General features: G+C 31.5%; 1 protein-coding gene across 1 annotated transcript; it reads left to right on the forward strand.

The window, feature by feature from the left end:
• The first annotated feature begins 7354 nt into the window (after positions 1–7354).
• Positions 7355–8806, forward strand: LOC107908393 (WUSCHEL-related homeobox 4). Its single transcript, XM_016835562.2, has 3 exons — positions 7355–7569; positions 7841–8113; positions 8188–8806. Exons 1-3 carry the CDS (start codon positions 7378–7380, stop codon positions 8323–8325), a joined length of 603 nt encoding a protein of 200 aa, XP_016691051.2. The 5' UTR covers positions 7355–7377; the 3' UTR covers positions 8326–8806.
• Positions 8807–13010: the final 4204 nt, after the last annotated feature.

Raw genomic sequence — 13010 nt, forward strand, 5'->3', positions numbered from 1 at the left:
GAAAATAGGGTTCTGAAGTTTTCATTTTCAATACCACTAAAAATTAGGCTATTACAATATTACATATGCATGTGAATATTTTACTATGATTTGACTGTAGTTGCTCCAGAAATGAATGTAGCATCCTATAGCTCGGACCCGACAATCGGGCTGGGTGAGGGGTGTTACAATGGACTTCAATTTACTTATGGCTAAAATGTGAAGTTGAAATAAAAGCAATGCTATGAAAGGTATTAAGTTATTTGATATACAAGATTGAGATACAAAGCCTTGAGGGTGCATCAATATGCTTATATATGAAACAAGAATTAAGTTATGATATTTGTATGAAAGTTTAAAGATTTGTTTTCATGAGATGTTTTATTATAAACTTGATTGTATAATATACTATCATGTATTAGTAGTATATTTAATTATTTATAATGTTTTATTTTGATATCCAAATTGTATTGTCACCATTGAGCATCCAATGCTCAATGTATAGACATGTTTATTCTATGCACAATTATCAGGTGAAGATCAATCTTGTTTCTTTAGTTCAAAGGAATCCAAATACATAAAACTTAGCTCACCAAAGTCCTTGTAATGTTTCTGTGAAGTTTTACTAGTAATGGCATGTACCTAAGACTAAACAACTAGGAGGGTCCTGTATAATGAGTTAAGTACTTAAAAAATAAGTTAAATGGGATAAATCATCGGTCAATTATGATGCCCATATAAGTATATATGTTGAATATGTTATGTGATATTTGATTTTTTTTGTGTCTATGAATGTTCAGTTGCTTACAAGCCAAGTAAGCAAAATTGAAGTAATATTTAGAAGACTTATGAGCATGATGGGGTCCAATATGTTTGAATGTGTGTTGTGAGTCTAAATGGTGTTTTGAACTTGTTTATTGAATGTCATAAGTCATGTATTTGATTTGGTAATGCTTAGGGGTCAAAATAAGTAGTTATAGGGTTAATTTTTGTCTACAAGAGTTAGAGGTTTGGTACCTCTGCTCTATGTACCTGTACCAGGTAGAAAGAATACAAATTTCTATAGTAACAGGGCTAGGTACTGATATTAAGACAACTAGTACTGATGCCTAAGCCATTAGTAGGGCTCCTATACTATTTTGTTGCAATGAAACCCTTAGGAACCTGTACTTGGCCTCGAACACCTATGAACATTTAGGAATTTTTTTAAAAAGCTCTCAACTTGATTTCAAAGTCATAGAATTGAATTAAATTGGTTAAAAAGGTTCTTTGTAAATGTTATTATTTTTATTTCTTAATGCACTTTAATGGTTGTACAATTAGTTTGAGTTGCTCAAGCAACAAATGTGATATCTCGCACTCAGATTTGGTGACCAGGTCGGGTATGGGGTATCACAAAGTAATTGAGTACAGGTAGGGTAATGTTGTTAATACTGAATAAATGTAAATATCTTGGGCTTTTTGCTTTTGCAAAGAGTCTTGAGAAAACATTTTCCACTATGACAAACTAAAAGAAGATAAAGGGTCACCTTGCCTTAAGCTTTAGGATTAGTTTAAACTCCAACCCTTGTTAGCCATTCAAAATAAAAGGAAGAAAGAAAGCTCCATAGTGAATATACATTTCTTGATCTTGTCTAATAACATAGAGCTAAAACCTAACTTCCTAAGTAGCCTATCAAGGAACAACCAACTAATATTATTTTAAGATTTCTCAAGATTCAACTTAATCACCACCATTCCTTTTTTTTTCTTATTTTTTCTTGTTGGTATTTGGTAAGGCTTTCAAGTGTCAAGAATATGTTGTTGTATCGACCTTTTAGAAATAAAAGCTATTTGCGCTTGGGAACACGTTTTCCTTAACAATTGTCCCATCTTTATTGTCACCACTCTTGCTATTATTTTGTAAGAAAACTTACAATAGACAATTTTTCTAAATTAATTAGAAAATTTTGGGCATCTTTTTGGGAGTGTACCATTTGAAAGAACTCTCAAACCATATCCTTGACCTCCTTTTTAATTTCTTTCCAAAAGGCATGATAAAAAATACTAAAAAAACCATTCAAACTTGGCCCTTTCATTACCACTTGGTTGAACCTTGCCTACTTAATCTCCTCCTCTATGACCTCCTTGCATAACTCTTGATTCATCTGCTCGATGATCACATTGTTAATACATTCCAAGACTTCCTCTTCATTTATGTCGTATTAATTCGAAAAAAGAGATTGAATGTAAGATGAACCAAAGTTCTGAATCTCTTCTTCTTTAATCCAATCCCTCTTATAGCCTTTAATCTTATTAATTCTATTATTCCTCTTGTGATTGATGGTTGTGGCATAAAATAATTTGGTGCTTGTATCACCCTACTTAATTCACTTAACTCTAGAACTTTGATGCTAATGGCATTCTTTAGACTCCATCTTTTACTAAAAGCATGTTCAATTCATTGGTTTCTAGAACAATCAATTTAGTTTCACTTTAAACCCTTTGGATGTTTATTTTTGGTTAGTAAATGTTTATCAATGGTAGTTCCGAAAAATATTGTTCTTTGCAAGAACACCCTTGGGGACAACTACCTTGGAGAACATCATGTTGGGAACAACTACCTTTTGGAATAACCTCGAAAGTTTGGCAAGATTCTTGGGTTGTTCCACTTTGGGGATGTCCTAAAGAGCATGGCTTGGAAGCTTAGATACGAATTCTGTTAAGAAATTCACCTTTTAACCTTTTTTTTGGAATACAATTGATTCCTCTTTATTTATTCATTAAACAAATAGTGCATTTGCACTTAAGAACCTTTTTACTAAATATTTTATGTGGGTGTAACTTTATGTAACTCTCATTATACCCATTATTCTTATAACTTACCTTTTACTATCTACGTTCAAGTAACTTCTTCCACTATCACTATCCATTATTTTAGCACATTCATTCTCGCTTTCTTATTGTATCTGCTTTTTTTTTAATAATTTCTTTACAAGGCTTATAAATAGAGGCTTAAAAGTTTTGTTTGGAGATTTTTTGATTGTTTGGCAAACTTAAGTACTTTAAAAATTTTCTCTGTAACTTTCTTTCTACAATTACAACAACCATCGCTCTCATCTTTCTCAAGCATTTATTGCTTCCATCACCACTATTTGTCACAACACTAGTTTTCCAAAATCTACTTCGATCTTCTTCTCCACCATCTCTCCATGACACTCCATTTTATTGATTTGTAGTGTTTCCTCACTTAACCAAAACATTTATGATAAGTTCGTAATTTCTCAATTATTTTTATATTTCTCCTCTTGAATTATGTTATTTATGTTCTTAATTATATTATTTATGCTTATATTTAATTTATTATCAGTTTAGGGAATAGTTGGAGAAAAATGAGCTTAAAGTTTATTTTTGGCAAGCTTTTGTGATTTGGACTTTCAACACAATGCAACTTTAGTATTTTGGCCATAATTTGAGTTATAGACCTCCGTTTTAGGTCCATAATATACAGATTCAAAATTAAAAGATATAACTAAGTTATTATGAATTAGGCCCAAATATGGCTTGAAAGTTGAATGTGAAAATTGCCAAGAAATCTTGAAAATTTCTGTTTTATGTAATTAATGGCACTTTTGTACTTTCTCCATTATATTATTTTTCTCCTATAAATAGAAATTATTAAGTTAAGATCGGTGGGGACTCACACATAACCACCTTAGTTTTATTTTAATTTTTCATTTTGTTTTCTTTATGAGTTTCTAAACTTTCTTTTCTAGTCAAAGGTTAATCGAAGTTTGATTTAATAAATTCGTGAGACTTAATTTGCTCTTTAATTCTTCTTTATTTTTTAATATTCATGCATCTTCTATTATAATTACAATCACTTAGGTTTATTAAATATTTTGTCAGTATTTGATAACTTAAAATGGTTGCATTATCAATTAGAATAATTTATAATACTAGTCGAACTGTATAACTTTTTTATGCCGTAGTTCACGATTATATGGTGTGTATATATGATCTAGCTTAAATTGACCTTGTTGAGGTGAGTTTGTTGGTTAAAATTACGTCCTTCTAGTTCTTAATATTGTCGGTAAGTTAAATCTTGGACAATGAGTTACATGGTTATTTATTGGTTAGTAAAGTAATTCGAAACGAGTTGTCTTTTGGTTACAGAATAAGTATGGAGAGATTGATTGTGCAGCTTTAAGTCAGCAACTAGAATTAATTTATTAAATGTATGATTGGATCTATGAATCAAAGAGAGATTTTACTTTTAGCTAGAGTTTTTTCTCATTGATTTTTTAAAACTTTTAATTATTACTTTCTTGGTTTTAATTATTGCTTTTACAAAACCTTCTTTTATTTACTTTATTTGTTGTTTTATCTAAGAAATAAAATTATAATTGCTATTTAAAAATTGATATTTAAAGATACAATTCTACTGGTTAATATTTACTAATTTACTAATTTATATTTTTAATTAGGTTTTTTTACATCTTAATTACTATACTGTTTTCTATAAGTCTTCGATGGCCTTTCACAATTCCCATATTTCTTGGATTTCTAAATTTCCTCCTACTCCATTTCACCGACGTCTCCTTTGTGGTATGTTGTCTGCAAAAATAAGTAATTATGCTTATGTATAACTACTTTTTAATTAGTGAAAGAGAAGTGATTGTATAATTAAATCACATGCCCTGGTTTGAGTGAGATGAGCATAGCCACACGTGCTAAAACCCAACCAATTTGTTTCAAATCATGCAATGATTTTTTTTTTCCCTTTTAACACAAAAGTAAGCAGTAATTATTGATTATATTCGTGGGTCACAAAGTCCAGTTCTTTCTCCAACCTCATCATCAATGTGGAACATGCAATTATTATTTACCACACTTAATAATTATTCGTATAAAATATATACATACTATTGCATGTATGATTGCATGGCTCCAAGAGATTTTTTTTGCCAAAAATAGCCGCACTGAATGTGAGTTTTGTTGGATCTTGAAGATTAGAAGATAGAATTTGAGAAATTGAGAGCAACAGTTTTAAAAGGTTTTTTTTTTGGTTTGGGGCATTTATCTTGTCTTGTTCAAGTTCATAATAGTAGAATTTTCTTTTTCTGTTGCTTATGAGTTCTTGTTGGTTTGGTTTTTTTTTTTCAATATCCTTTATCTATTAAAGATATAGATAGACCACTCTATCACTTTTCACTATCATCTCTCTCTTAAGTTTTGGTTTTGATGAATCTTTATCATTCCGCCCTCTCACAATCCTCTTTTACGAAAACTAAAAATATTTTTATTTGGTATAAGTTTATATTAAGTAAATTATTCCTAACTTCATTAAATTATTAGTTAGTTTATATTTTGGTTATTTAATTTTAAAAAATTACAAAATGATCATTAATTTATTCGAAAGTTTTCATTTAAGTCTTAAAATATTTGAAAGTTGTTATTTAAGTCACTGGTTGCTTATTTTTTTTAAAGTCCAGCTAGCGAGCTCTAACTGACGATTCGAAGATCAGTATAGTGGGTTAGTACCCATCGACAAGCAAAAGAACGTATATTAGATCCAAGCCAATCTGATGATCAGTTTTTGATTCTTAGATTTGTGACATTCAAAATTGCTTTATAAAAAAATTGAATTGTAGAAGAAAAAGGGAAAGACAACTTTTATTTGGTGTAGGTATTGCAAACAGAAAATGTTACACAACAACGATTTTAGCAATCCGGTGACTTAGATGAAAACTTTTGAATAGTTCAGTATCATTTTATAACTTTTTGAAATTAAGTACCAAAATATAAATTTACTAATAGTTTAGTGATCAAGATGTAACTTACCTTTTATATTAATAATGATTCAGATTATAATATGGGGTTAATAGAAAAAAATGCTTTTTTCTTTTTTAAAAGAATAAAATTATTTTGTTTTAAATTAAAAAATATATAGTAACTTTTTAAAATTTGTGACACAGTATGATTTATTATCCATATAATTTAATATATGCATTCATAACACATTAAATTAAATTATAACTAAAAGTAAATTTGAATAGGATTTAAGAGAGACTAAAGAAAGAAAGAAGCAATAAAAGTAGGCAACCAAAAAGCAATGAATCCCCCGATTATTAGAAAAATGAATCCCCAACCCGATTGTACTCCCCAACCCCCTCTTTTATTTTATTTTAAGGCGCTGCAAACCGAATACGACAAAAAAAAATTAATAACTGATATGTATATATTAAAATGATACAAATAACTGGTAGTAAATTTTAGGTGGGGGATTCATTTATATCAGTGTAAAATTAAAATGATTTTATTTTTTTATAATTTTTTATAAGACTAATTTGAATTCATCGAGATATTTGTACATGTCATGCATGTAAAATTTTGAATTGATCCAATATGTTTATTATATTGATTTAAAATATTGTCTATATTTTTTAGTTATAATCAGGATAGCAATAACTAACCCTCTCACTGTAGGTGTTAGTTAAGGAGATAAATAATCGGCCATAAAATATGCTTCATTCTCATGAGTGAGAATCAAACTTTTAACCATATGGTTAAGAGATGACGTAAGCAACCAATACACCACACTAGAGATGTCTATGGGACAAGCTGAGTCAAGGCCCAGTTCCAAAAAAAAGATTCATGCCCAAACTTGTTTTTGGCCCAACCCATTTAAAAAGTTCATTTTACTATTAAAAAATAATAAAATAATATTTTTATTGATATTTTATATACTTTTATAATTATTTTTAAATTAATTTTATTATTTAAATTAAATTTGGGTGGAGCCAACTTGAGGTGCAAAAATCCTAGTCCAAGACTAGCTTGACTATCGGGCTGGGAGGGCTACTCGACCCTTAGACAAGTCTACATCATACCTCATAGTTAAAATATTGTTTATACTAATATATATTTAATGGTTGGAAGTCTTTTAAATGAAATAAATAGTTAATTTTTTAATTTATTCCAAAATACTTGATATAAATGACTTACATGACTCGAGCATTATATATAATGTTTGAATTATTAAAATATTAATTATGTAAAAAATTATAAAAAAAATATAAAATATTTTACTTTTACATCGATTTAAATAGATCTCTCTTCTAAATTTTATTTTAATATATTATTTAAGTATATAAAAGTAATAAGAATAGGCTTTAAAGACATGGTCACTCAATTGTGCTCTCTTCTACTGTTTCAACTCCCCCCCCTGCTTTTTTTTTTCTATATTTCTTTATTCTTCTTTTGGCTTTTTTAAAATATGAGAAATCACAAGTCAACCTCACCTCATCATTTGGTCTTGTCTGTTCAAAGCACCACCTCATCTCGCACTTTCGTTATTTCTATGCCATCTCTCATCTTCTATATAATTCACCTCTCTCCGTTATTCACTCCTTCACTATGGGAAACATGAAGGTGCATGAGTTGTCACGTGGATTGTGGGAGCACGAATCATCCCTCTCCCTTGCCTGCAACCCCCTACGCACTCATAATAGTAATACCCTTTCTTCTTTCCACCTTAAGACCTTCATTACACCCAAACCTACCCCTACAAAGCTTGCCTCCTCTGACCAGCAGCCGCATTCTCCTCAGGTACACTACATTAATTACATGTACTCTTCACTCTTTCTTTCATTACCGCGTCAAGTTGGCTGAACATATATAACTCAGCCTGATCACCTCTTACCTTCCTTTTTTCTTTTGCTTCAAAGCTAGCTACTCTTTCAGTATCCGAGTAACCCTTTTGTTCGCAATGGTGATCAGCGGAGAAGGATGAAATTTTGAACTTAATTAATTAAGATGTTAATGATCATGTAAAGAATGTAGGAATAAGTCTGAAAAAGAAAGGAATTATGTTATGCAGGTGGATATGCAAGCAGGAGCAGGAGGTACGCGATGGAGTCCAACGCAAGAGCAGATCGGGATTTTGGAGATGATGTACAGAGGAGGGATGCGAACCCCAAACGCACAACAAATCGAACAAATCACTGTGCAGCTAGGCAAGTACGGCAAGATCGAAGGCAAAAACGTTTTCTACTGGTTCCAAAACCACAAAGCTCGCGAGCGACAAAAGCAGAAGCGCAACAGCCTTGTCCTTAACTCACCTCCCATTACCACCATAACTTTGAACACTAGGGTACCTCCCAAACCCCTTGTATGTTATTTTCTCATTCTTTTTTCTATAAATATGAAGCCCATTCTTTAATACAGGAGGATGGTCCATATAAGAGAAAATGCAGGAGCTGGTCATTTGAGTACATTGAAGAAGAAAGCGGATCATCGTCGTCGTTTAAAGAGGAGGAAACCAGAACTCTAGAGCTATTCCCGTTGCACCCAGAAGGCAGGTGAAGCCTAAAAAGAAAAAGAACTGAATCCAAACTCAGTTCCCATTACGATCTGGTTTGACAATGATGATTGGCTTTTTCTTTCTTTTGTTTGGGGGAAAGAAGAAAGACAAAGTTGGCTTCTTGCACTCAAACATTCATTGGTGCCCTCTTGAAAAATATAACTTCGTACAAAATTAGAAAACAAAAGTAGGTGGTTGTCGTGGGTGGTGGTGTTAGAATATTCAAAGGAAATGCATGATCTAAACTTATCTTATGATTCTGTTGCTTGGAAGACTTTCATAAAGTTATATGATCTATTCTATCTACTTCTCTAGTGGAGAGTAAATTTAGGTGCATTTATTTAAGGATTTAAAAATAAAAGTTTTGGTAGTTGATTTGTGGGCCAATACCCAACCTAGGCTTGGGAATTGGGAGGGAAATTGATGGCATATCCGTAGAATATGATTTTAAATGGAAATGGAGGGTTTTCTCTTGGTTACCGAGAGTGAATGTCACTGATATAAAAAAAAGCCTGTAACTTGAGAAGAACAAAGGTGGCTTTTTTTTTTTCTTTTTGCTTTTAATTAATTCTAACAATCAGTACTATAATATAAGTCAAATTCGCCATCTATCTAATCAACCTATTTCTCTGTCTTACTAATTCAGTGTATAGAATGTAAATAAATTTTTTATATTATTTATCTATACTATTACTTAAGAATTTAATTGAATTAATTAATAGTTAATTTGACATTAATTTAATAAATTTGTATAATATGATATATAAGGTCCATTCTCAATGCATTCATCACTCAATTTCAAAATACATTTATCATAGAGATAATAAATTAGTGATAATGTTGTTCCGGGAACAAAATTTCTAAATCTTATCAAAAAAAAAGTACAGAGGGTGTATAAGCTCTAAAACTTGATATGAATAAGACGTATGATAGATTGTATTGAAATTTTGTTCGAATAATTTTGTCTACCACGGGCTTTGATTGGAAATGGATAAATTTAATTATGCATTGCATATCGATAGTGTCTTATCATATTGTCATTAATGAGGCTCCCGTGAGTCAAATTAGTTTTACAAGGGGCATTAAGCAAGGGTCAGACCCTTTTTCACTTATCTTTTTGTTTTATGTCAAAACGTTCTTGCCTTAATGATCTGTAAATCAGAACATGAAAAAATAATATAAGGAGTAAAAGTGGATAGATGAAGTATTCCAATTTCTTATCTTCTTTTTTGCAAATGATAGTTTTCTATTCTTCAAAGTTAACAAGGATGAATGCCATTTAAGTCAAGAACATCCTAGACCAATATTGCATGTTTTCATGATTGAGTATAATTTATAATAAATCAAAGCTCAGGATCAGTAAGAACTGTCACTCTAAATTCAAAAGAATGTTCAGAGGCATTTTGTAGGTGAAGTTGGTGACAGAAAGTGGCAAATATATGGAATGGGGTTGGACATGCTTAATAAAAAAAAAGTAGATTTTTTCAAGCAATCCTTAATAGAATGGAGTCAAACTTTCCTTATGGAAATCCAAATTTCTCAGTCATGGAGGAAAGTTGACTCTCATAAAATCTGAACTGGAAAGTTTTTCGATTTACCAATTCTCTTGTTTCCAAGCTCCTAAATCCATTTGTAAAAGATGGATCAATTAATAAGAAAATTTTGGTGGGGAGAAGAAGAGAACAAGAGGAAATTACATTTCCTAAACTGACATCATTAATGTCTGAGCAAAAACTGATGAGGCCTTGGTATCCAAATTTCAACAAAGCGTTGTTGGCCAAAATAGCTTGGAGAATTACAAATAATCAGAGTTGGCTTCTAAATAAAACCCTGGTCAAGAAGCACTGCATGGTTGAAAGCTTTCTTCAGAGACAAAAAAGACCAAGAGATTCTTGGGTGTGGAAAAGCATATTGAGAGGGAAAGAAATTATTAGTAATAACGTTACATGGAAAAATATCAACAAATGGAGAAATTTGGAGAAGTCAGAGTCATCTTGTCAAGAAGAAATTAGGAATGAGATTCTCATTATGAATATGCAAAGATGGTGGGATACAAAAACACTTTTTGAAGAACCTATGAAGATAAGATGAAAACACATTCATGATGGTAAGTTTTTTTTTTTGTCAAATCTGCTTATTTTCAAGAACTCGCTAACATTCAGGCAAGAAATATAAACACGTTCATCTTTCTTGTACCGAAAAAAGCATGGCAATATCTTTGGAGACTTAAATTACCGTACAAGGTAATCATGTTTCTTTAGAAGATTCTAAATGAAACTCTCCGATGCAAAATTGTTATCTAAAAGAGGATATCATTGAATACAAAATGTTTGCCTGCCAAGTGGAGGAAGAAAGCATGGAGCACTTGTTATGGGAATGTTCGTTAACTAGAGTTGTTTGGTTTGGCTCAAAATATGGACTCCTTATAGGTAATCATAGAATAATTTCCATGAAAAATTAGCTGGTACAAATCATAGAGATGTTCCAAAAAGAGGATGTTTACTTGAAAGAGAATTTGATTGGTGATAAGCTATAAAAGTAACATATTTTAATTCCATTCTTAATGCGCTTTTGGATGATTAATTATGCAAATTAGTGAATTTGATGCTCCTAATTCTTTAAATTCATGTTTCTATACTTAGGAGAGCATTTGGGAGCGAAAGGAGCAAAAAATGAGCCAAAATCGGACAAATAGAGTTGTTTTCAGGAGCCACACGACCTGGGCATTTCCACACGGGTAGGACACGTGCCCATGTGTGCCACACAGGCAGGACACATGCCCATGTGTGTCACATGGACTGGACACATGCCCATGTGCTAGCCCGTGTCAATTTCGCACCCTAATTCCCAAATACGCCGAAATATACAATTTTTAGGCTTTTTAAGAATTCTAAAGTCTATAAATACCAATTAGAAGAAGACACAAGAGAGCCATTAGAGAAGATCGAAGAAAACACTCAAAGAACACCATTGGAATCAACTCGGAAGCGGATCTCCATCAAGATCGAAGATCTCCTTTTAATTTCTTTCGAAGTTTTATTGAGTTTCTTTATGTCTTGTGGATATTCTGATTTTGAGATGTTTTCATTCAAGATTATGAACTAATTCTCTAGATACTTAGGGAGGATGAAACCTATGATGAATCATTTTATTTAATGTCTGTTTTTACGCAATAAATACTTCATTCTTGTTCCCAATTATGTATGCTTATTTCTTGTTTTAATATTTCCGGGATATTAATTCATGTTTAATGTGCTTAATTTAGTGGAGCAAAAGTCTCTGTTTAAGAGTAGATCTAACATAATTGAGTGAGGTTGCATGTAATCATATAAATAGGATGTCATAAATGTACCAGATTAAAGTTAAATTTAATAGGGAAATCCATAAATTGAGTTAATGCAAAGATAGAGGTTTTAATTAGAAAGAGATTTCAATTAATCAACCTAGAGTCAATTGTTCTTACTCTCGAAAGAGATATTAACATAATTTAGGGATTTCTATGGATCAAGACACAAGTGAATAAATTGTTTAATTCAGATTCATAATAATAGGTGAAGTCTAGGTGGATTCTTTCCTGGGTATTGTCTATCTCATTGGTTAATATTCGATTATTTCCTTGATTCATTCTCTGCTGTGTTTTTAGTTAAATTAAGTTTAATAAAATTAGATTAAAACTCATCCCTCCAGATTATCGACTAAATAATAGAAAAATGGTAATTACTAATACTTTTAGTCCTCGTGGATACGATATTCTCTACTTACCATAGTTATACTATTGTTCTATAGGTGCGCTTGTCTTTGTCGTATTTATAGTTAGTTTAGTAACCATCAAGTTTTTGGCGCCGTTTCCAGGGACTAAAATATTAGGAATACTTTATTTTTATTAATTTAGCCATTTTTATTTTATTTTTATATTTTTTAATTTAATTTTTACATTCTAATTTTTCTTCTGTTTCTTTCTGGCAGGTTCCTTTAGTTTAGGACTAGAAGAAACCCATCAGGACAATTGATTTTTGATAGAAAAATTGATAGTACTGCTCGCAGAAACTGTAGAGAAGCAAGGAAGAATCGACAAAATATAGTACACGAACAAAAGGACATTGTAATTACTGAAGAGATGACTGATAACCATAATAATCAGCTACCTCCTACAAATGCTGCAGATTCAGATCTCGTTCCTCGTACTATGTACGATTATGCCAAGCCCACTCTAACTGGGGCTGAATCGAGTATTGTGAGACCCACCATTGCTACAAATAATTTTGAACTGAAGTCGAACACTATTCAGATGGTACAACAGTTTGTTCAGTTCGATGGTTTGCAAGACGAAGATCTAAATACTCATTTGGCAAATTTCCTAAAAATCGTGATACTTTCAAGATTAATGGCGCCCGTAACGACGCCATTCATTTACAGTTATTCCTTTTCTTGTTGAGGAACAAAGCTAAGTAGTGCTTAAACTCTTTACCACGAGGTTTCATCACTACATGGGCTCCAATGACCGAGAAATTTCTACTAAAGTACTTCCCACCGACTAAGACAGCCAAGTTAAGGAACAACATCTCTTCCTTTGTGCAGATTGATTTAGAAATGTTATATGATGCATGGGAAAACACCCGAAGTAGCTTATGAATTTATTGAGGAGATGACAATGAATAATTATCAATGGCAAGTTATGAGGACAAAG

This window comes from Gossypium hirsutum, chromosome D02, assembly GCF_007990345.1.
Source record: "Gossypium hirsutum isolate 1008001.06 chromosome D02, Gossypium_hirsutum_v2.1, whole genome shotgun sequence".
Lineage (NCBI taxonomy): Eukaryota > Viridiplantae > Streptophyta > Magnoliopsida > Malvales > Malvaceae > Gossypium > Gossypium hirsutum.

What these genes read in the sequence shown, in the direction of transcription:
- LOC107908393 (XM_016835562.2), top strand. Translation starts at nt 7,378, where the DNA reads ATGGGAAACATGAAGGTGCATGAGTTGTCACGTGGATTGTGGGAGCAC. An exon ending in AGCAGCCGCATTCTCCTCAG is followed by an intron (nt 7,570 to 7,840) that starts GTACACTACATT and finishes TATGTTATGCAG; the next exon opens with GTGGATATGCAAGCAGGAGC. An exon ending in CCATAACTTTGAACACTAGG is followed by an intron (nt 8,114 to 8,187) that starts GTACCTCCCAAA and finishes TCTTTAATACAG; the next exon opens with GAGGATGGTCCATATAAGAG.